At 41.0% G+C, this 25535-nt stretch overlaps 1 protein-coding gene across 4 annotated transcripts in view; it reads left to right on the top strand.

The window, feature by feature from the left end:
• Window positions 1-25535, top strand: part of RAD51B (RAD51 paralog B) — a 457006-nt gene that overhangs the window by 245506 nt on the left and 185965 nt on the right. For all 4 annotated transcript variants that reach the window (XR_009745095.1, XM_061463287.1, XM_061463285.1 and 1 more), the window contains exon 9: window positions 24387-24505. Coding sequence is in view for 3 of the 4 variants with exons in the window: in XM_061463287.1 (XP_061319271.1) it covers window positions 24387-24505 (119 nt within the window). In the remaining variant the exon portion in view is untranslated. The remainder of the gene's footprint in view (window positions 1-24386; window positions 24506-25535) is intronic.

The raw sequence follows: 25535 nt of genomic DNA, 5'->3' as shown, positions 1-25535 counted from the left end.
GAGTGCAGATACTCATTGCTCTAGGCTGCTATGTCTCCACCTCATGAGTTTTGCCAGCTCCAGCCCGTTTGCTGTTGCCTCCTGTTGCAGAGCTCAGCTCTCCCCACCCTACTCCATTTCCTGCCGCTGACCCCATTTTCAGTCTTGGCTTCCCTCTCCAAATTTTTCTCTTCCCTCCCCTCGCTATTGGTGTATCTTCTTTGTTAAGCCATCCAAAAAAAAAGTAAGTGGATGTTTGTGCAAAATATGCATTCCTAGGTAATAGCTGTCTATTAGCTGTACCATGAGGTCAATGAGATGTTCACAGTGTAAAGACAATTGGTAGTCTGAATACTTAAAAACTTGATTACAAAGGGGAAAAAATGAACCTGTTTTTAGTCAGAGAGCTTGAGATATACTTGGGACAGCAACTTAATCACAGACCAGCAACTTAATTTCTTTTTTCTCTTTATGCATTGGGCTGGCATCTACAGACAAACAAAATCCTCCCCTTAGGGTGTTTTCCATCTAATCCATCGAACAGTCCTCTTCACAGAGGATATGTTTATTCTGAGCAGGGTGCATGTTTCATCACTCCTGGGAGATGAGGCAACGTTTGGTGCTGATCTCAGACAATTTATCTCCCACTTCCCTCCCCACCCCAATGCATGAAGCAGTTTTGTACTAGGAAATTACATCACTGATCAAATCTTTTAAGGAGAACATCTACCAAGTTATTACTTTCTGTGCCATAGAGAATTTTTGCTATTGGGTAATGGTCAATTTATTAGAAGCTAGTTTGGACAATGTGGCAGATACAGTAGATGCTGGGAAGTCTTACTTTGATGTGAAACTTCACTGAAGCCACAAAAAGTAGTCTTGTCCTGGGTGGGACTGGGAGAGCTGCAGGAGGAAAGTAAGGGTACTACTACACATGTCTGAAAATTCAGTCATACTTCAGATGTCTTGAAACTTCAGTTTCTTTACCTGAGAAACAGCTACCTAAGAAGAATCTAAATTGTCATTTTTGAAAGAAACGTAGCTCTTTACCTTGAGGAAAGAGTGGGATGTATTTTTCTGCTGGGAAATCTAACACACGCAACAGATTTCCCTAGTGTACTGGAGCAGGTGGGACTTACAAGTCCCTCACATGTATATTTGATGTAATATTAATCAATTAAATGAGGCATATAAAAAGAATGAATAGTCAAGTCATTAACATTCCTGTCTGTTGTCCAGCACTGTTCAGTATGAAAGGGAAATAATTATAGCTGAGTTGATAAATATTTATTTCAGAGATATTTATTTCAATGGTTTCCTCAGATGGAGAACATGTGCATCCCAAGCAACGCATTCATCAGAGCCAATATTGGAATGGTGTGTGTCCTCCACAGTGAGCCACTGCTGCTAGATATATCAGCTTTAACGTGGAAAGCAGAACTGAGATACAAGAACCTATAAGATCATTTAAGAACTCATGCTAGCAAAAGAAAAGCAGCATGTTGATTCCATTAATGTAGTGAAACTCCCATATGGGTAGTAACCAAGACTGTGCAATGTTTTTGCCAGAAAACCCAAAACGTACACAGAATTTGTGTTAGAATTCATTGCAAACTCAGTTTATCTGAGGGCTTGTTACAGTGTACTTAGAGCAGTCTCTGACTTTATGGCTTTATTTAGTTGTGATTCTATTTGAATGAAACTGTATTTTTCAAAAGAACTTTGGTTTAGGTTTTCCAGGATATTTTTGCATCTATAACTTTGAAAGATAAATCCAGCAACATCTGTTGTATTATTGTAGGTTTAACTCCATAGTAATACCTTTGAAGAGCATACTAATACGATTAAATGTATTCTGGTCATTCAGAAACTGTTTCTGTAATTTCTGTAATTTTAGCAAAATTGCAGTGTTTATTGCTTAAATAAGTCACTACATCTGAAAAGAAAATCTAGAGAAGCTAAAGGAGAATAGCTAAGTTTTCATGAGTGTGATCTTGTATAGTTAGCTGTGAGTGCTAACTGACAAATTACTATGGTGCCTCTGGCTCTCATCTTGCTGTATCTTGTAAATAAAGTAGGATTGGGCTGAAACCAGCCTGATAAACTTTGGTTGGGCACAGAATAGCATTAGTTGTTCTGTAAGCATCTTATTTCCTGCTGGGCTAGCAGTGAGACAGTCACTGGGAGTGACACAAAGAAGCACTGGTTTTGTTGTAATGCTGTCTTTCACATGAAGCCCATGTCTGTTGTTTTCACTATTTGAACTCATTGAAATTCCTGTGACACTTCTCAGCAGAGGTGGGGTGTAACATGTCTTGACTGAATTCAAAAACCTGATTATACAAGCCCAGCCTTTATTTTGGCATAGGTAAAGTAATCCATTTTTTTCTTTGGCAGTGCTTGCCTTTAAAATAAGGATTATATTAACCTTGCCTGGTGAGATCCCAGGAAAAGTTCTAGATGTGGTAAAGTTTATTAGTATCCCTGCATAATTTGGGCAGCCCTTCCTAAGCATTATGTTGTCTTTGCCACATAAGCTTTGAATGGCAGCTGTGTGTTTGAGCCATAGCTATCCCTTTATTGCATGTACAAAATGTTCACATTTAGGGTCAAGTACCATGGGAATATTAGTAAGTGCCAGTTCTTTCTGAGGTACTCTAGAGGTATGTTATGTCTGTACATAAGCAAAGGTAAGGGTTGATAAATTTGTCAGACATGCAGTACTGCTGTTCCCGAATTTCTGTCAGACCTTTGATACTGTAAATCGGTCTTGCAGATTGCCTCTTCCTTCTTGAAAAAGAAGGTTATAGTGTTAGAGGCCTTTGTACACTCTCCCAGCTAATAGTCATCAGATGTCAGAGTAGGGAGACTGGTCAGATGTCCTGGAAGACAGTTATATGATAGTTTCCCAAACTAAAGGTTATGGTATGTCTCCAGGTAAGAATGAAAATTTCATTGTGGGGAGAAGGGAGGAAAAAGGGAAGCACAACTGAGAGGCAGTTGATCTGCTTTCCAGTAAAGGATTAAGCCTGTGGTTGTTTGTAATGGGAGTGGCTGGTAAATTGTATTTCTGTTGTGCAATAATTCCTGAGTTTTCAGAAAACCTTTCTAATTAGAATGGAAAGACAAAAATGTGTCTTGTCAGAGTTGAAAAAATGTGAACGTGAATGCCCTCCCCCATTCTTACACCTCCTAAGCTGTTCCTTGGAAGTCCTGGGTGGGCTGGAGGACAGCATGGTTCTGCAGGAAATCTGCTTGACAGGTATCAATGTGGCCTGTGTCTGTCAGAAGATTTACTGGCATGTACATGTTTTCACAAAACATTTAATCTTTAGCAGATCTGTTTTAAAAATCAGGGTTTTTTTGGTTTGGGTTGGGGGTTTTTGGGGGGGTGAGGGGGGAGGCTGTTGTGTTTTTTTTTAACTGGCTTTGGTTAGGAAGTATTACCAGCCTAGCCAATGTTGGGAGTGTAGAGTATCCAAGTTGTTCATTTGATTCAGTGGGTATCAGTGTAGGTTAGCCAGTGCTGCAAGATGTTATTATGCTTCTGTTCCCCAGAAATGGCTGAAAACTACAGATGTGAACTATTTAAGTGACTAGGCCCAAATCTGCCACCAAAGATGTCCTTCTGCCTACTGAAACAGCTGGAAAATTAGAAACAGGTGGAAATTAGAACGTTGTGATACAGATCTGCAGTTACCAGCAAAGCTTTGAATTCAGATACCCCATTTTTGTAAATTGAGCAAGTACAAGAGAGTGCTTTCATTTTCTGGCTTTTGGTGCATGAGCTGTTTCTTTGGCAATAAATTGTGTTCAACTAAGCTGGAAAGGTACCTCCACTGGGTACCAGATAGCTGGACATTCCTTATTTGTGGGTGAAAGGTTTGTCAAAGTACATACAAGATGCTTATCGTGCACCCCCATTGACAATATTGGAGAGTATAGAATGTTGTAATGATCAACAGTATCCAAGGGAGGCACTTTCCTAACTACTACTTCCTAAACAATTTTCTCATGTTTGTAGCATGATAATTAAATGATGTTGCTTAATTTAGAATTATAGAAAATATAATGTATATGGCAAATGAGTATGTAGAGGATGTTCATTTTATATGTGAACGATACCAAAACAGCCTACTTAAACTATCATTAACCTGAGATCCAGCATCCATAAAATGGTCACAGCATTGCCCTTAGGAAAAATGCTTGCTTTCTTTTGTCTATTGACTTCAGAAAGTCCACGCAGTGTCATTGCCTCTGTGTGCTTTTCTAGGTCTCCTGGGGCTTGGTAGCAGGTTAGTTGTATTTCTTCATGCAGCATCTTCAAAGAGCAATTATGTGTATTCCTTTATATTTTTCTCCTGGTTGAAACTGTGAGGATAATAAATATAACTTTCCACTTTCCCAGACCCTGTTTTACAGGGGAAATTCATCTTTCCACATTATTCAGGCCTTCAACATTTTGTTGACACTACTTTATGCATGAGATTGGATGGAAGTTTCTGTGAGATGGCTCTGTGCTGCTGTGGATTATCTCTGAATCTCGCATTCAGCTCATGTAAGCCACTTGTCAGCCTTTATGTTACAGAAACTTTTGACCAGTGTAGAGCTCTTCTGAGAGCTTATGTTAGGACAAAATTGGTTTCACAGAAGAAAAATGAGTTGTATAACCACATTCACTAGGACACTACTTAGTCCATATTTAGTCCTTTCTTATGTATGTCATGTTGATATTATCTTTAATCATATTATTATTTGGTAACAAACTTAATATAATTGTTCTAATTTTTAAATAGTGTTCCTGTGCATTTGCTTTTCAAAGTCAAGGGCTTGGAACCTTGGTATAAGTTCTGCTTGAGAAGCATATGTGGAATTCCCAGTGATTGTACTCTATCATAGTGCATAGGTTATTTGTTTTACATACTCCTAATCCAAGTATGAAGAAATTTGAATTACTTCAAAGTGTAATGTAATCAAATCCTCGATTTTATGCCTGAGATAGGATAGGTAGCTCCAGAAGAGATAGAAGAGCAGCAAGTGGCAAAGACAAATATTGCAATCGCTTGCAGAACTGAGCTCAGTAGAAATGGTGAAAGTAGTATATGTGGAGCCTGCTTTTGGAAGCTAAGCAGCAGTGAAATCTAAAATGCATTCCTAACCTGTGGAAAACACAAAGGAAAGCACAAATCATGCTTAGTGGAGTTAGGACAGAAATGCTGCAGACAAATGTGCCTCCAGCTCAGAATTGTGTGATCATCTGAACTTCTGTTATGGAATTAATTTAGTGAAGTCTTCTTCCTCAATCTGCAGAAATCTGTATGGGAAAACTGCCATGTTTGTGGAGGTGGAATTTCAACTCCAGGATACACTTTAGTGGAGCACTGGCAATAGCATCCATATTGGGGAACGTGCTCTGATAGTGGCAGGACTTGCTGACTTCTGCCCTTCCTCTCTGGAGTCAAGTGTATCTCAAAGGTCCCTTGCTGCTGTCCTGTAGATGCTGTCACAAGAAACAGGCAAATGAGAATGCCATTGAAACTCCAGAGGACATAATGTAAGTTGTTAAAATAACATTTTAGACTACTGTCCTTTTATAGGAAAAGCCAGTCTCCTCTGTGTTATTCTGAGTGATGGTGGGAAGACTTAATCCTTTTTGCTCACTACAAACATTGTCTGATTTTAACATGGGGTTGGAAAATTCAAAATAATTGCTGTAGCTTTGGGCTTCTGTGACTCCTCTCCATGCTCTTTCTTAAAAGGAGAGGCCTTTAGTGAAAGGTAGGAGATTTTGAGCATTGCAGACCATATTATTAGGTATAAGCTGAAAGTCTAAATCCTCACCAAAACATCATAATGCAGTTTGTCACATCATTTGTTGCATCTGCCAGTGCCAGGAACTGCCATAAGAATGGAAACTCAATTCCATCACAGTTCCTGAATGTGTTCAGAGGCTACAAAATCCTTGGCAGGATGAGTAAAAGGAAACCTGCATCAGAGCTGTCTGCTTAATGTCTGGACCCATCTACTGAAAGTAGTTAGTGTCTCGGTGCAGAGCCAATTTTCTGGCACATGAGAATGCAGAAATTCACACACCTAAGCATCACTCTCAATCTTGCTATACTTCCAAAATAGTTTTTTTTGAAGTACACTATTCACAGAGAAAGGGATGAATATGGTTATACAGGTAGTTCCCATGGCAAATACATTAATATCTCAAGAGGATTGCTGAAGAAGAATAATCATATGAATTATGCTGAAGGAAAATTTTCCCTTTAGTGGCAGTATGGACAGTCTGTTAAATCCACTAATCTTTATCTACCCAGTCATCCTAAACACCCTCATCATATCCTGTTTTGAAGTAAACTTACTCATAGTGAACTGTTGACTTTTCTTCTTCCTTTTTTTTTTTTTTTAAATCCTTTGTCTTGCTGGTTTACTTGCAAATGTTGCTGATTTGTGCTTGAAAGGTAGAAGATTAACATTATTTAGTTAAGCATCTATCAAACCTATCAGCATTTTAAACAGATGTTTAAGTTTAGCTAGCGTAAGGCAGGTTTTTTCTTTAATTCTGTGATAAAACACTAAAACCACAGAATTCTTTTGGAATTAATACACGGACAGGTAATCTTTTCTATGGTTTCCAGGTACATGGAGGTTAGATGGTGATTGGAAACTCCCAGCCTGGATTTACCAAAGGGAAATCATACTTCACCAGTCCAATTGTCTTGTATGATGAGATGACTGGCTTAGTGGATGTGGGCAGAGCAGCTGATGTGGTTTAATCTTCCATTTAGCAAGTATTTTGACATGGTCTGCTCTAGTGTCCTTATAGTGAAGCTAGAGAGAAATAGACTGGAAGGACAAGCTGCAAGGTAGTGGAAAATTATCAGGACCTCTGAGCTCGAAGAATAGCTGTTAGTCATTCAAACTCCACCTGGCAGCGGTGGTCACTACTGGGGCCAGTGCTGCTTAACATTTTCCTTAAGGGCCTGGTTGAAGGGACAGAGTAGGGTGTCAGACAAAGTTGGTTGAATGTACTGTAGACTCCAGATCAAACCATCTTACTCAAAGAATAGTACGTTCATATGCTAAAAAAATGGAGAAATGGTCCTTAAATTTATAGATGCCATTTGTCTTTCTGGAGATAGAGTCAGGAGAGAACTTAGTAAATTATAAAGAGATGTTGTCTGCCTTCAGTTTTGAGAAACCTTACAGAAATGAAAATTATCAGGAAGTTGGCAGCTCATCCTGTTGCAGGAGGTTGGAGAATTGATGACTTGGCTATTTTTACAGCTGTTTATTGTCTGTCTTGATAGAATCATAGAATAGTTTGGGTTGGAAGGGACCTTAAAGAACATTTAGTTCCAACCTCCCTGTGATGGGCAGGGACATCGTCCACTAAAAAATGTATTCTAGAGTACAAAAATACATTTTAAAAACTGTGAAGGTTTCTAGCATAGGAAATAAGACAAAAGTATAAAGTGCTGTGCCTGGTAATATCTGCTGCATTACCTGGTCTCAGCTGAAACATACAGAAAAAATCTTACAAGATTTACAGGAATTCATTGCAGATAAAGATAATTTGTCTATCGTGCTGCAGCTAAGCAGATTCCAAATACGTAGCAACCTCATAGTGGCTATTATAGGCATATGGCAATTAATGCAACATTCATATCAAGCATATTAAATTGAAATAGCAAAACTGTACAATACCTGAAGTTGCTATGACTTGCATCAATATTGCCAGAAATACTGGGATTGGCCTTTGACATTAAGCTCAGAAAAATGAGATTTTAAAGATCCATATTTGGGAGACCTTTTTATTTGCTTCTTGACCCCTAAGCTTTGGGGATTGAATCCAACTCTCTCCAGGCCTCTCTCAAATGTGTCATAGCAGAGAAATGGATATAGGCTAAGTGCAGGAGAGTGGAGAAGGCTGTGTAGGAAACCATGGGGTTTTTCCATAATCACTTTATTCCAGAAAATGAGGTTTTAGAAACACCAAATATTGCAAGGTGTGGTTGAGTATTGAGAGTGTGTGATGTTTTGAAGTATATTTGTACAGCTTGGATATTTTCTCATATAGTTTCTTTGGCAAGTCCTGGAGATTGCCGGGACTGCAAAGGAAATCTGAGAGGCAGACCCTGCCCTGTTCCTTCTCCATCTCCCCCCACTGTTCAAATTCCAGTTTAACATTCTTGATGTTGCTATGGGATAATCAGTGACTTAAAAATATTTTCTTTTATTTCTTATGAAATAACATCACCGTGGCAGCATCACGCAAAGAAAGAGGATCAAACCTAGTTTTCTAAGGGAAGACTGTCCCTTGACTGTAACCGCTACTGCTCTCTGCACCAGTGGGCTTTTCAGCAGTTTGCTGTGAAAGTGAAAAATGTAACTGGCTTAATAAGCAAGAGCTGGTAAACCCTAGCCAGATGGTGATAGCATCCAGAGCTTTGTGAGGGAACGCAACTGATCTCAGGTATCAGAAATGATCTATTGGTGTCAGGCAAATTCCCCTTGCTCTGAAGCCAGCTTGAGTTTACCTGCAAAACACCATACTGTTCATTAGAGAATATCCCAGGTTTACAGTAATCATGTAATTGCATCCAAGTGCTTTCTGCCAAAGTGTTCATTAGACTGTCTGAAGCACAGTCTAGAGATCTACAAAAGTAAATTTTCATATGGACTGCAGAGAGAATAAGTCATTTTGAGGGGCTAGTGTATGCTTCTGAAGCTTTTCTATTTGTGTGAAGTCATCCACTGACAAGTTAATGCTTTATGTGCATACTGGAATATAGTACAGACCTTTCCAGCTTCTGGAGAGAACAAGATCCAGAAGTATGTTTTCTCTCCTGTAATACCAGTGAAAATATATTAACCTTTACTTGATTTTTTTTTTCTTTAGAATAACTAAGTATAGTTTAAAAGATTAGAAATTGTATTCATAAGTACAAGGCCTTGTAGCAGGCATTTCGCTGAAATCCACTGTGTAAGTTCCTTTGGACATACTGAATGTTCTTCTGAAATTATCCTTTTGGCTGGCGAAGTTCTTTCCACAACAGAAATGAGAAATAAATCCTTGTACATAATTGAAAGTAATTTTTCTTCTAACTTTTCAGTGATCTTCCAGCCTTTGGCAGCTTCTCGCTTTGCAGGGTTAAGCACACTAACATCTGTGCTTCAGAACTGTTTTTTGAAAAGTAGGATTTAAAGTCAAGTGAAGCTCCCACAATTCTCATCTCTCCTGCCGTGGCACCCACTGATGCTCATCAGTGTGGCTGTCCTTCTTTCCTGTCTCGTCTTGTACCTTGTGGTACCAGGATGTCAGAGGCCTCCTGGAATTTATAGTGATCATGTCTGAGTTTTGCTCAATTAAAAAGAAAGCTGAAATTGTCCTGTTTTGTGAGTCTGCACCTCAATATATACAATTGTGGTTTTGGTGAAGGTGTCTACATCATCATTCATATCCAGCATTGTGTCGCCATTATGCATTAGTGAGATATTCTGCCTTCGAATCAGAATTGGGTTTGGGCTGGACAAAGGTGGTTGTCTTCCGAAATTAATTGAGGTAAGTTTGCTTAAATGCCTAAATTTCAGTCCTGGCTCCATGGGAGGTACCAAGACATTTGCTGCATGTTCTAGTAGTGCTTTGTGCCCTGAGGCATAGTCTTGGGTCTGTCACATAGAGATCCACTATACCATTTCTCTGTAGTTCAGAACAGAAGGTTTCTTTTTTTCATTTAAAAATCAAATAAAACAACAGTAACAACAAAAAAGGACTGTGCATTTGGCAATACGGCATAGCTATGGAGAGAACTTTTATACTGCTAGTGTCTCATATGATGAGGTGTCAGCTCTCCTAGCTGAAGTGTGGTGTCATGCTGGCAAAGTACTTAAAGGAATGCTATTATGTTGTTGGAAATGACATTGGTCATGCAGCAGGGGACAGTCTCCTGTCACAGTCCGTAACAAGCCAGGTAGCCAGTGGAGCTACAGTGCTAGTAGAGTGACAAATGCCAGCTTCTGCACTGAGATCCAAACCAGATTCCCAACTGCTGGTAGCTGCTGCCATCTCACAATTCTTTCAGTGAGAGCAGAAACTCTAACCCTCACCACCTATCCCAGCTACAGGCCAGGCAATCATTTTCTGCCTCCTAGGAGTAGCTTAGTAGTTGAGATGCAATTAGCGCTTTTAATTTCCTGGCTTCAAATATTGACCAGTGGCTCTGTTTCATCAGTGAGAAGAATTACTTACACTCATATGGTTTTTAAGTACATCTGATCAGGCTCGTTCTTGGGGGAAGAAAGTATTTAGAGTTTCTCTATCTGCTGTTTAGGCCACCAATGAGCACTTATAAAAATCCCGCCCGGATTTTATATGTGTACATCAGAGATGTTTTGTGGTTTGGGGTTTTTTAAGCAGATAGTGGTTTGTATGTTTAGGAAATGTGTCAATCACCTTAATTCTTCTAATTATTTTAAATTTACTATAGATCAGCAGATACTGTAAAAAAAAAAGCACAAACACTTGGTTTTATCATCTGGGTTATTTGCAGCTGTCATAAGTTAATTCTCAAGTTATCTTCCCTGCAAGAATTGTTAATAGTGATATAGTATAACAAATGAAGGTTAAGCTCTTTCTTGAAATTTATCATCTTGTTGAAATGACAGAGAGCTCATGTGGCGTAAAAGGTCAGTTCCTATGTTATATATAACTTTTTGTTTTCATCTCCTACTGTTCTTGCGGGTAACTAAAAATGTTTTGGACAACAGATGTGGAACACTTAAAATATTTGGAATGTGTGGGAATATGCTGAGGGACCACCTGTCCTGCAACACGAAAGGCAGCGTTGGTTTGTGAGCACTGCTCCTCACTCTGGCAGTGAACATGAGGAGCTGTTAACTACAACTAGAGCAGAATGAAAACTATGGTGTAACTATACTAGGTTGACTTCAGTCTAAGAAGCACAGGGAAAAAAGGCAAATCAACAAGTTCAATGGTCATTAATACTTAGCCAATAATCCACATTTGAGATTCCCTTAGTAAGTGTAGCCTGGAGCAGTTACTCAGTCTCAGCTAGTAATGACTATGTTGGTTATCCTTTGTGAAAACAAAACAAAACAAATCCCAAACTATTTGCATATTGTAGAAAAAACAAGGTTTTGAGACAGGATGTGGAGGTGATTTGTTACTGATGTCTGTTTTTCTACGTGTTTACTATTTATTGACTAATGTTAACAAATGCCGCTTCACAGATGAGGGAACAAAGGTGCAGATAGGATCAGTATGTAGCATTTGCATTTGTTCATTTGGAGTTCTGGCATGTGAGCACCCACGATTCTTTATTATCTTTTTCCTTCAATGATTTTTCCAAAGGAGGATATTAAAATTGAGATGATAGCTACTTCCCCGCCTCAGGGAAGGATTGTGAAGATAGTTAATGTTTATACCAGTTGCCCCCTCCTTTCCACCCTGGAACTGTTGCGTGAAACTGCCATTGCTTTGGTCCAGGTTACAGAGCTCAGTGCTTCTGCCCACAGGCAAGTGTTGGCTGAGAAACAGTACATCAGGCTGTGCCTTACAAATTGAAACTGGCACATAAATCAGAAAGAGGTTCAGAAACTCAGATTCATCCTTTGCTCTATGGAAACAGTGAAGTCTGGTTACACTCATGGCTTAGGTCTCTCTCTAAATTTTGGGTATGGGTGTGAGGCTGCCCTTCAAAACTGACATCTCTGTCTGATAGTACATGCCCATGGTTGGTGAATGAAGCAGCTGTTGATGCACTCCCTTGATTAGGACCGATAGAAAAAGTCAGGGCACACATTAGCAGTGTTTCCCACAGTGAGTGCAATTCTCCCTGCCCTCGGATATAATGGCTCGCTGCTGTATACTATGCAAACAAATTACACGTACTGTGGGAGCCACAACTTTTAATTTCTCAGCCTTTTTGCATGCAAAAATCTAGCATTAATTATGCTTTTTAACATTTAGAGGTCCTCTTCGTTTGCTGGAGGGAGGTCTTTGTGATTTAAGGAAGCAGGTTTCATTGAGCCAGACTAGCTCTGCTCTGTCCTCTTTTTCACCTCCCCTCAGGGCAAAGACCAACAGCTTGAGGGTGACCCCTTCAAGAAGTTTCACTGAAAAGGAAGATGAGAAAGGCCGGACAGGCTCTTTCTAATGCTCTGCGCTGCAGCCAGGAAAAGGCAGCTGTTTCTAGCCTTTCTGCCTTTTTTTTTTTTCTCTTCCCCCCTTCCCCTCCTTTCCTGATGGCTGAGATCTGGGCTTGCTGCCATATCTGTTTGTCTGTCTGTCTCATGTTGTTTTTCTCAGAGAGCTTCAGAGGCCAGTTACCCGTAGTCAGTTGCTGGGAACAGAGGTTGTTCCTTGTATCGTCTTAACTCTCCATGCCAGAGTGTTCATGCTTGAATAGGAAACAGCAAGATCTGTCAAAATAGCCCTTTTCTTTAGGGCTTTGAGGCTCCATTCTCCATGGCCATCTGTTCCCTTTCACCCTTTTGGACAATGTTGCTATTTGAAACCAACCACTCTTTGCTCTCTCCCTTTCCCCTTGCCCTCCTCCCTGTCCCCCTCCCTCTTTGTGCCCCCCCTCAAAATCTGGGAAAATGGGAAAAAAAAGTTGTTTCTGGCCCTGACTGGCCTCTAGAGGATTGAACCATTCTGTAGTCCAAGGATTAAAAGTGGTATTTTGCAATTTTTTATTTTTCACTGACTTTAAAAAATGCAGTACATCTCAGGAGGAAAGAGTCACTGCAGTCAAAAGATCATTTTAGATTTATGCATTACTCTTCACAGAGCACTTTGTTGTCCTGTTGCTTTCTGATGCAGACTACAGTGAAAACTTGGCACATCTTGGAATATTTTGCATTTTAGCAGGAACGGAAGGAACCTCCTATAGTTAAGGCTGTATAACTGTTTCCTTTCTAACCCTCTGTCTTCAGTCAGAAAAGCTTATCAGGACAAAATTTTCCAGTCTTGGTTGTTGTCCAAAATTGAATTTATTTGCTTAGTTTCAGATAAAGTGAGCCATTCCTTTTTGAGAATGAGTTGAAGAAAAAAGCATATACCTCCTCTACTCCAGGACAGGCCACTGCACTGTGAAGAGGGGGACTGACTTGCTGAGAACCTCCTGGAAGGTCTCTGTCAGTCATGGAGTGAAGCCAGACCCCTGTAATCCTCAGTCATTTTAACATCCTCCATGTTATATATTGCCTGTGTGTGTGTTTAAGTACATAAACTCATATTTATTTTCAGCTTTGTAAATGAGTCTGTTCTGAACAGGGAGCCACTGGTGTCTGTATGTACTAAATTGTTTTGTCATTCGTCTTATAATGAGAGGAAAGACATTTTTTATATGTGGGTATAGTGGCTGCGCAATTAAAAGAAAATGTGAAAGTGCCCAGTTAACATATGATGTGAAGGTAGTCCAAGCTGTGATTTTGAAGGTACTCCAAGCACTCAGGTGTATGGGTAGGGCTCACCAGGCCAGCCCAAAAGAGACTTCTTCAGAGAAGAGGTTGCATCCCTCAGCTTGTGTCTTGGGCCCCAGTGCTCAGAGAAACAGATGCAGCCAGTGGGACCTATACTGGCAAATGCAAACTGGTGGTTAAATGCCAGTTAAGAAATGTCACAGTCAACCCTGGTGATACTCATTGTGAGAAATAACTGAGTCCTTGTTCTCCATTTGAGAGGCAGAGTTAAAGCAGCACATAGCATTTTTTACATTTAATGTTTCCTAACTTTTACGTTCCTAATCATACATCCAAAACGTTCTTTCAGTTTAGTTTTTGTGATGGATATTAAGAGTTTGGCCAAATCTGAACTCCAGATGTGAACAGCTGTAATTTGCAAACAGCCATCTCTAGCTTCCAAATGTTTGGCTGACCTCTGTTTCTGTGTTGCAGGCTGAAAGAGAATTGTTTCATCTTGGAATTTCAGTTTTGATAACTGGCTCATTATCCAGGCTTTATAGCTCTAAGATTGTTCTTACTGCACCTGGAGAGAACTGTTGTACTGGTCTATAGGATCAGTGTTAAGAACACTCAAGTTTGAATTTTCAAAGAAATGATGATGGTCGTCATGCAAAGTTTGCTCAGAAGTACGATTTAGCATTGATTATTTTACATAGTCCCTGTGGTTAACAGTGCCCCCCTGGACTCTGAATTATTGCATGGTTCAACCCTCTGTATCAAGGCATTGTCACTCACTAAATTTGAAAATAATCCAGAAAGGGGACCACTACTGAAATACTCCTGTGCTCAGGAGTGAAAAGGACAGCTAGTTTAATTCACTAATTCAAATCCACAGAACTAGGCCGTGATCAGAAATTGTTATTTGTTAAGGCTTTTTATGATGAATATATTGAGAAAGGTCCACCGCGCTTTATGCTGAATGTCAGTGTTAATTAGGCAAACTCAGGTGCTGGCAATCAACTGATCACAAAGACCACAGAGGTCACAAAGATCTCTGTGGATTCTTAGCAGAATGTATTTACTGAGGAAAACCTTAGTGCTCCTTTAAAACTAGCTTGCATACGCTTACTGTCCTTTTCTGTCTGCCATGTGGGCATACCAACAGCCTACTCCCCAGGAAATGAATGGCCATGTCAGAAACACCCTGGGTGTATTAGCACTAATTCGTTCTTTTATTGACCACTTTGATGGAGAACTCAGTGTGCAACAGAAACTTGACTCTCTCCTGCCCCTGTCACTCTTCCACACCCTGACCCTCAAACATAATTTAAAGTTCATTTGCAGACTGGATCGTACTTTGTCTGGAGTAGTGCTGCCATTGCCTGCACTGTGGCAGCTTTCTGGGTACAAGAGCTAAGCTGCCAAGACACTGTTTCTTTACCAGAACATATTTTATGGAAGAAAATGTACAGTATGGGAATACAGTCTTTGTCTCGGACCACAGCGTCCTAACATGAGCATACTGCTATGAGCTACGTTCTGAGGCTCACTGCAGTTTCAGAACTATGTCTCCCTCCTCTCCCTCCAGATGTATTATTTTTGTTCTGCCTTGCTGGGGTTGAGCCATTTAGGCTTCCAGACCTCAGACTGTTATGCTGGGAGTTTTTTTTGTCCCTGTCAAGGAGGAGTGTGACAGCTGGCTCTTTTGGTTCTAGCCTGGAAAGTTCGGAAGTGGCAAATCCAGATGATGGGTAAACACTAGCAGAGACTGATGAAGTTTAGCAGCTGACATTAACCATCCTGGGATAATCAGATGTAACAATGCCATGGCTGTCTAGGTCAAAGGGATGAGGCTTGCAGCATGCAAGGCTTCAGTTGCTCTGACAGTGGGATTCCACATCTCTGTTCTTTATTCAAGCCTTAAGGGACCTACACATGTGTAATTCTAGCATTCTGCCCCCTCCCTCCTACATGCCTTCTGATTAATATCAGGATCTGTTTAATTCCCTGAGGGAACTTAACAAAAAAATATACAGCAATAACTTGTAGTATGATTGGTGAGGTGATAATTGAAAGCATTTTCTGGTTCACAGGGCCCTAGCATTGCCAGATGCCATGACTGGGCAAGCTTTGTTTTTCAACCTATGTATCCTATGTGCAGGCAGGCAAAATTCCAGATTTGGGTTGTTTGGGGGTTTCTTTACACCCTTGGTTTGGGGTTTTATTTCCTAGTCTTGAAGAGACAGGAAGAACTGACAGCATAGGAGAGGTTAGATGGAAGAAACTGATTAAAGTTTTCATGGTGAACGATGCAGGAAAGAACTCTGAATACTAAGAGAGTGATGTAAATTAGTACAGTTATATTTATCCTTGATTACAGAAAGGAATTGAATTAACCACTGTCTTCTACTTGGTCTTCACCATCCGTCCCACCAACACACTACTCATTCAATCGTTCACACTAGCAATGTGGCAATGATAGTGCCAGAAACTCATTGTTTTGTGGTGTGTTGTCAGGCCACAGAGGTGGAAGATTTGTACCGGTAAAAAATAAGTATCTGTTCCCAAGGATCTCAACCCCACAGTTCTCTGACTTGGGCCCTGTTTCAGGTGCTGTAAACCTCCAGCTGTCTTCCCACCTCCACAGATCTCCTGAGGCTTGACCATTTTGGTCATGGCTGATAGATCATCTGGCAAGAAATCACACCAGCTGGATTTTCTCATTTCTTAATGTCAATTCCTTTTTTAGGTCAGCAGACAGGAGTCACAGTACTAGCATATGTGTGCTTCTTTGTCTGTCTGTCTGTCTCTTTCTCAACTCAAAACAGAATCAACATGAGCTCACCGATGTCAGGGAATGAGATCCTCTAGTGTGAAACACACTGTTAACAGTAGGTATGCTGGTTGAGGGATTGAAAACAAACCAGCATCTATCTGATTCTCTGGAGGATGCTTCCTACCTCTTCACCTGAATAGAGGTCCCAGCTGTTTTTGGGGGGCTAGAATAATGGTTAATATTGCTTCTTCTAATGTTTCATGGAGAGCACTGAAAGTCCTTATTTATGCGCAGTTCTCCTGGCCTGTCACATATTTGAGTTTATTTTCCCTCATCTCTTAGGGAAGATTCCTTGTAAATGGGAAATAATCAGCAGCAGCTAAGAGACTTGTAAACTGCAGTTCTCATGAAAAGAAGGTCTTTAGGTCAGGAGCTGTCTTTTTGTTCTCTCTTTGAAGAGTGCTTTGCATATTGCAGATGAGAGCTCTAAGAACTGTCACAACAGAAATAATGAATGGATGGAAAAAAGACAAAAGAAAGGAACTTATTCTTGATCTAATACCAGATTAGCACTGTAAAAATCACCCAGAATGTGTACACAGATACACAGAGATATAATGAAAAACAAAAAAACGTAAAAACTCACCTGTTTGGGCCATATGAGATAAAAAAAAATGTGTTGTGCAAAATGAGAAGTGGGCTCGTTCCCTTTCGGTCACATTGACTGCTGTTGCCATCAGAACTTTGCAGCTGGAGACTTTTAAATGGCAATTTTTGGTCTGTTGCCGACAATGAATCAGAACAGTCTTTTTAGTGTAATCTCTAGTAGACACCAGCACTGCAGCAGTAGAATAGCTACTGGTCAAAAGAATTTCCTTTGAAACTGTGTTTTTATTTTTTTTTAACTAGGGATTAGTAGGGGTTTGCACTTAATTGCTTTGTTTGCAAAGTATATTTTGATGATTATACTGTTTTTAAAAGTAGATCACATATCACTGATTACTAAACGATTTCCGCTTCCAGCTAAAATATATTTACTTATTTTTAATAAAAAATTTAAGTAAGCTGGAATAGTATGGTGTGAGAGAGTGCACAGATTTAGAAATAGGTGCTTTTGGGGAGCAAAATGGCAAGAGTTCCTCTCTTAATAAAAGAAGAAGAATAAGCATTTTAGAAGTTAGAATTTTTACATGGCTAGTTTTATGGCCAAGCTTAGTCTCCTACAGCAGCAACTGTTTTTCCTGCCATGTGTTCTAAATAATGAAAGACTTTATGAAGTCAATAGTGTCCTCTAGGAAGGAAGTTTTGTTGTTTTCTCCTAAGATGAACCAGACTCTGCTGTTTATATGCCTGTGTAGCCCATTCACTGGTCTGTACAGCTGAAACAGGGAGCAACATTTGCTTTAATGTTGTGCAAATCAGTTAATTTGTGTTTGGTAATTACCTACCTTTAGGTATATATGCGTTTTGGTCTGTGCTTTGTCTCAAGCAGGTGGTATCAAATGGTGGTCTAAGTAGCTGTCTCCTGCTAGGCCCATGGCTTTAATGTAAAGGATGAAAATGTAAATTTTTTCATCCTCACTGTTTTTTTTTTTTGTTAGTTTTGTGAAGATAGAGTATATGACAGGAAGAGTTTGGGAAGTATCTTGGCTGACCAGTGCAAAGAGAGAGACAGACACCACTGATGGACAAGAGCATCAGAATCATCTTTTGCCTAAAGAATAAGCTGCAGAGAAGGGCTGAAAATTGTAGAAGTCAGTGCGGGGGAGTTTGAAAGGTGCTGTGGTTAGTTACTTCACAGATGAGTTTGTCCTGTGGGTTTTTTTTTACTGTGCGATGGGTTTTTCCACCATTGGATATTTTTATACTTGTACTTTCTGAGTAGGTGAAGGTGGAAAAATATATTGAAGGTTGAGGTTTCTTTTCTTTTTTCTCTCCTCACCTCTCCTCTCTGGTGTCATTGTTAGAGACCTGCACCAAAAATATAACCTAAATGCAATGCAGGTGAAAAGCAGTGAACTTTATGAGCTCTGCCAGTGAACCAGAAAGCTGCACAGCCTGAGCAAGAGGGAAAGTACTTTCCTTCTTATTGCATGATGAGCTCAGTAGTTCAATTCTATATAAATATTTTTTCTGTACTTTTGGAGCATTTTTTTAAATCCTTTTTGATGAATCAGAGGTTGATCAAGATGGTTTGATATTGTGATTTGAAAGATTTGGGGGCTGGTAGCTTTTCTGTTTTGTTATTTCACTGTCATGTTGTGCATCAATAAGGTTTTTTCATTTGATAAGAAAAGATTTTTGAATTACCAAATTGATGTAGATTGCAAAGGAGCCCAGTGGTGGGGATGAACCTTCCAGGCAATGACTCTTTCATCTGGCAAGACAAAAATCTGTATGAGAACGTGGAGAGGATGGAAAGGAGCAGGTTATTTTTTTTAATCAAGAGTACAATCACATTCTGCCTCCAAGAACTCCTTGCATTTAAAATGTTTTAAGAAGCCTGTTTGATTTGATTCAAGACATCGGTCTAGTTCTCCTGATTTTAATAGGACCATATGAAGGAGAGAGGATTTTCCCCATCCTGTTTTCATCCCCTTCAACAATATATGCAACAACTGGGACTTTATTACATGAGAATTTAAGTCTTTAAAACAGTACCTCCTTAGAAGATGAGGTGTTTGAGACCATGTCTGTGCCTGTAATTCTCTGGTTGGACAGAATAGAATAATCCCAGAATCAGTATTAGAATCATAGAATCATAGAATTGTTAGGGTTGGAAAGGACCTTAAGATCATCTAGTTCCAACCCCCTGCCATGGGCAGGGACTCCTCACACTAAATTCAGCTATTGAACTGAATAATTTCAATCCTACTGTTACCGCCAGTGAAAAATGGAAGGTGTAGAAAACCCACCTTCCCCGATCCTGCCTATATGTGTCATTCATCTCAATGATACAGAAGGTACTTACTGAAGGTTTGTTTCTGTTGCATTGATGGAGGAAACAAACAAAATTAACCTGGCCCTTGTGTATAAAATGGGCCAAGTGTTCTGGCCCAGTTCTGCTGACAGCTTTTCCCAGGGCAGTGGAGCCCAGTGTGAGGCTCTTCTGCTTGGAAGCAGCACAGCAGGCCTCAGTTGAAGAATCACCCTTTCTTCTTTGGTTTGTTTTTTCCCCTTGTTGTGGAGAGGCATTTACACTGCATTTGACTCAGACCACAAGCAGCTTTATTTTCACTTGTGACAGCTGTTCAGTGAGAGTAAAGCAGCCAGTTCCTCCTTTATGCTTGTGATCCAGAACAGATATGGTCTCTGCTGGTATCTCTGCTGGTGACCCAAAGAGCTCAATTTCACCGGAGACGGTAGAACAGGAACCTCATGCAGTCCTTGGCCTGTCTGCTGATGTGCCCTTTGAAGAGCAGTTTAATGCCAGTTCTTTTTGTGTGAGGAAGGAAAAAATGTGTACAGGAATTGAAATCACAATTTTATTTTACTTGAGCTAGATCTGAATATATAGAGCAGGAGGTTGTTCAGAGGTCTTCTCCCACCCTTCTAGTGTGTGCCTTGACTTCCCTATGCTAGGATCCCATCTGTGCTTCTGGACACCCACTCTCTTTCCCACATGCTGTATCCATACACTGAGATCTGTCGGCTTTCTCTCATCTGTCAGCCCTATTTGGTTACTCGCCCTAGTCCCTGTGCTCCCTGTATCATCCATGTCCTGAGCAGAAATCATCATGCCAGCAGTGACTGCAGTGAGAGCCGTGCTCCAAGAAGGCTGGAGAGACGGGAAGTGCTACCTGTCATCCCCACAGCATGGATAAGTGCCTTCATGTCGCATCTGGGAGCTGTTGCTCCATACCACTCTGATGTGGTTCAGGTTGTACAGTTTGGGGATCTCTGAGCAGAGACCAAAGCCACTTATGAGCCTGTTTTTTTCTTGGGATAAGGTTGGTCTGATGTTCCTATCCCTAAGTTTGAAAATGTCAGGATTTGGAAGAACAACACAGCGTGTGCTGTAAAAGATCACTCTCTCTTTGTCCAGTACTTAAATGACTAAGTAGTAGTTGAAATAACAGGAAAGATAAGTCCAAGGTTTTTTTAAGGCCATGTTTGAGTATAAGTCTGTTTTCTTAACATATCATCTTTCCTTCCTCTGAGACATTTACTATATTTTTTTATTTAGAGCAAGGAGAAGGAATAAAACATGTGCTGTCACTGCCCTTGAACGTCTTTGCAACGTTGGCACTTCTCCCCCCTTGTTTCACTTCACTTCTTGTTGGTTTGCCTTTCTGTCTGCCTAATGCATCAGCTTGCAGGAGGATACCTTATAAAATGGAAACCTTTCCTGTGAGGCATTCCTTTCTAGCCTGTAAAGTCTTTGCTGTAAATTTGCTCCAGTCTTACTAACCACTTTGCACCAGAGTCATAAATTTGAATAACTTCACAGAAGAGGATTTGCCTGAAAGTGGGTCACACAAACAGCCCTTTTCAGACAGGGGCTGACACAGTGTGGTACAGTGGACTTTCTCCGCTACAATAAAATAAATGACAGCAATTAGCTTGTTTGTTCTGCCGCAAGCCTTGCACTTCTAGCACTTCTGTTCAGTTTGGGACAGGTTTTAGGCCTGGAAGGAATGCAGAATTAGGAATTGCTATGGAGCGATATCTCTCTAATATCAGCAGACTCCAGACATTTAGCTACTTAAATGCCTGGCTCAGGGTTGCAACAGCAAGATGTTACTCCTGTTAGGTAATAGCAGAGACATATAATTTGAGGGAATTTTGGATGTGAATTTTGTGGCTCTTTTATGCCAACATACGTCTGGGCTTCCTGTCTGTAGTTAGAGGCCCCTGAGCAGCAGCAGGTGAATTGCTTGTCAGTGGCGTGGAGCAGTGGTTTCCAGCTGTGTACAGAGGTGCAGTTACACCAGCTGTGGCAGAAGCACCTCCACACCAACCAGAAATCATACTTAGCTGCCTCACTTGACTTTTGTGATTCCTACCCATTTCTAGCAGATGGGAAAAAAGGGCAATGTTGACTACAGGAGGAACTTGCACCTTGTTCCATGTGACAGAGAGGACTGGAAAACTTTAAAGCTGCTTCAGGGTCTTTAATTTTCCTTTAGCCTGTTTGTACAGTATGTGTACTTCTGTGGTGTTAGCACAAAACCAACAGTTTTTAAAACTTAAATGCAATTAACTTAAGTCATTTTAAGGGAATGAAATTCAGACCTGCCAGCAATGTGCTTTAACACTTGAACCTGCTCTCTCCTCCAGCTGGAAAATTAAATCCAAAACACAGAATCATAGAATAGTTAGGGTTGAAAAGGACCTTAAGATCATCTAGTTCCAACCCCCCTGCCATGGGCAGGGACACCTCACACTAAACCATATCACCCAAGGCTCTGTTCAACCTGGCCTTGAACACTGCCAGGGATGGAGCATTCACAGCTTCCCTGGGCAACCCATTCCAGTGCCTCACCACCCTCACAGGAAAGAACTTCTTCCTTATATCCAATCTAAACTTCCCCTGTTTAAGTTTTAACCCATTACCCCTTGTCCTATCACTACAGTCCCTAATGAAGAGTCCATCTCCAGCATCCTTATAGGCCCCCTTCAGATACTGGAAGGCTGCTATGAGGTCTCCACGCAGCCTTCTCTTCTCCAGGCTGAACAGCCCCAACTTTCTCAGCCTGTCTTCATATGGGAGGTGCTCCAGTCCCCTGATCATCCTCATGGCCCTTCTCTGGATTTGTTCCAACAGTTCCATGTCCTTTTTATGTTGAGGACACCAGAACTGCACACAATACTCCAGGTGAGGTCTCACAAGAGCAGAGTAGAGGAGCAGGATCACCTCCTTCGACCTGCTGGTCACACTCCTTTTGATGCAGCCCAGGATACGGTTGGCTTTCTGGGCTGCAAGTGCACACTGAAGCCAGCTCATGTTCATTTGCTCATCAACCAACACCCCCAAGTCCTTCTCTGCAGGGCTGCTCTGAATCTCTTCTCTGCCCAACCTGTAGCTGTGCCTGGGATTGCTCCGACCCAGGTGTAGGACCTTGCACTTGGCATGGTTAAACTTCATGAGGTTGGCAACAGCCCACCTCACAAGCGTGTCGAGGTCCCTCTGAATGGCATTCCTTCCCTCCAGCATATCAACCGAACCACACAGCTTGGTGCCATTGGCAAACTTGCTGAGGGCGCACTCAATCCCACTGTCCATGTCAGCGAGAAAGGTGTTGAACAAGATTGGTCCTAACACCGATCCCTGAGGAGTGCTACTCGTTACTGGTCTCCAGGTGGACACTGAGCCGTTGACCACAACTCTTGGGGAGCTGCCATCCAGCCAGTTCTTTATCCACTGAGTGGTCCATCCATCAAATTGATGTCTCTCCAATTTAGAGACAAGGATGTTGTGTGGGACAGTGTTGAATGCTTCGCATAAGTCCAGGTAGATGATGTCAGCTTCCTGTCCATCAGTTCCGTAGCCCCGTCATAGAACATAAGTGAAGAGGAATTATTATGGTCAGCACATCCACCTTCCCAATAGAGATAGGTTAGGTTAGTTAACTGAATAGCATTCTTAATACTGGAACTTCCAGTTAGGTGCCTCTGTGGTGAGTTATTGAGGTGGAAGTTTGATGCTTATCAAGATATGAATACCTTTGTTTAGAGGAAAGAAGAGCAGCCATCCTTGCTGGATGGTACAACTATAGCCTGTTTTCAGACTAGAACAGATGTTCTGTAGATGAGAGTATTGTGCATGTCACAGTGAGTTCCCATGATGTGGGAAGTAATTCAGACAAGTACAGAATCCAGACTTTTCTCAAACTGTTAGCTTGAACCAGGTGCTTCACTGATTTCTTCTGTAGGCATTAAACACTTGAAGGCCTAATCCAAATCCAGTTGATGTTAACTGAACCTGGTATTACTTGGTGGGATTGGGGTTTGTTGAAGTATTCAGCTGAATCTTGTAGCATGCTACAGTCATTCCAGGCCCTTTTCTTCAGCCTGCTGCTCTCCTCTGCCTAATGCACACTATGTCCTCATGGCTTGCAAGCTACCAGCAGTGATGCAAATTATTATTACTGCATGCCAAAACTTTTGGTATTACACTTTACTGTATATTTTTCCAAAATAAAAGCTTTAGTGACTGAAGTAATTATGCTCTAAATACTGGAGAGGAAGTAAAAACCCCACAATCTTGCAAATGTAAAAGCAATGAAGAGTTTTAAACCTGAATCTTTCAGAAGTTCCAATGGACCATGAGATGACTTTGTCATCTCACTACAGTATTGCTTCCAAAACCCAGTACTTATAATTTAGGTTTCAGCATTAACTGTTGCATTACTGATGATTTTGACAGAAACATAAGCCACCCCTCTGTCCATCTTACACAGAACTCGGTGGGGGGCAAAGATGAAGGTCTCAGGCACCTACCTGCCTGCATATGTGTGTGTGTGTGTGTATATGAGTCTCTGGTTTTAATAAGAGAAAGCTCAGGTGCAGTGGCAGTTCAGCAAGATGGGTCATATGCCATTATTGCAAACACTTCTGTATGTTGTCATTGCTGATTGCAGCAAAGTGCATTTTCCTTCAGGGTTATATAAAGTTCATATGATTTCACAGACCAGGATGGTATTTATAGCTAAGGGGCTTTCTTCTTTGCAAATCTTAGAAAATGTATAGGATGCCTGTTGGCATTAACCAGTGTTCAGATTTTTAGGTTGGGGTATTGTGGCACCACATTCTGCTCCTTTAGCTCTCCTTTTTGTTATATCAGTATACGCTGTAACTCTGCTGGCCTGCTTCCCTCTCCTCTGTGGCGTAGAAAGCTGGTTTGCTGTGGATAGACTATCTAAAGAGGAAAAGGCAAGCGTCCTCCATGCATGGTGCACCTCCAAATATTTAGAAAATGCACCAGTCTCTCCAAGAAAGTAGGTACTGCTTTGCAGCATATCCTTAATTCTTGGCATTTTGTCTAGGTATCAGAGAGTGAGATAGAGAACTCACATTGCAGTTGTATAAATAAATCAGAAAGGTAGGACCTTCATGTGATAGTGCCATCTGTTAAGTACCAGTTGTAATTACCTAGCTTAAGGAATGATCCAAGATGACCGATTAGAGTTTCCATGCTGAATAATTCTCTGTACCACAGTCCTGATGCTGTTTCTTTCATATTTGATTCCAGGAGCTTCTGGAAGTGGGAAAAGGGAATCTGGTTGTGTGACAGCAGCCCTTGGCAACACATGGAGTCACAGTGTCAATACAAGGATCATACTACGATATCGTGACTTGCTGACAAGACAGGTGAGAACAAAAAAGAGAGTTTGAATAAAGCTACAACAGCAGTGCTCAGTCAGATGGGCTGTGTCCTTCAGCCTCTGTGATTATGCCACATGTGTTGAGAACCTGGTGCCCTGCAGCCAGTTGCTTATTTGGTGTGGGGGCTAATCAGTGTCCTTTGTTTTTCAGGGATGGCAAATCCTCCAGTGCCTCCCTGTGTTAGAATGGGCTTATCTTAGTCACAGGACCTAGTGTTGGCCTGGTGGCACAGGCATACAGGCTCCTTGAAGTTTTAGTGCATTTCATGTTGCGGAGATGAAGGGTGATCCTTAAAGTAATTCCTGCACAGGGCTTTTGGGGCAGGAGTAGGAGGCTAGTGCTTTCATTGCCATGATTTTTTGCTGTCATTGTTTCCACTCTTTGTGCTAAACTTCAGCTGTGACTGTTAGGGGAGTACTCTTGTCTTCTGCAGCTACTGCTTGCAAGTTAAGCTTGATGCCTGCCCCAGCAAGCTCTAACTTTGAGCAGTGTGGTACTGATTTTCCAGAAGTATGCCTGCAAAAAGAAGAGTACTTGCCCTTTTCATTAAGAGACCTCATGATTTTGAGTGAAATGGAGTAGCATTTTAGACTGCAGTCTTCCCCTCTTAATTTAAAAAAAAACTGTGAAAAACTAGGAAGCAAGGCATTGGGGGTTTGGTTGACGGAATAACTTTTTTCTGTTTTTAAAAACACTATAACCCATGATTTCATCTCTCCCTTGGGATATCTACTATTATAATCTCTTTTGGCTTTGTCTATTCTGTTTTTGCATTGATGTAACTCTTTCCAAAGGCTGTGACCCTCAGTCTTAATGTCATTCTCTGCCTGTTGAAGTAGAGACTTGTCAGAAAAATTTCTCCATAAGATTTGTGCCATCCTTCACCTATAGCATTACTGCCCACATACGTTCAAATTAGTGGTCCTGGTTTTACTGTCACAACACGAGGTTTCTCACTTCTAGGTTTCAGTCTTTTGAGCCTGAGAGCTCTGAAGACTGAGGAGCCTGAGGAGAC

This window comes from Pezoporus flaviventris, unplaced genomic scaffold, assembly GCF_033815535.1.
Source record: "Pezoporus flaviventris isolate CSIRO_AGI_PZ_B2104156 unplaced genomic scaffold, CSIRO_AGI_Pfla_v1 ptg000036l, whole genome shotgun sequence".
Lineage (NCBI taxonomy): Eukaryota > Metazoa > Chordata > Aves > Psittaciformes > Psittacidae > Pezoporus > Pezoporus flaviventris.
Note: the sequence above shows the minus strand (reverse complement) of the source record. Positions and strands in the feature narration are given on the sequence as shown.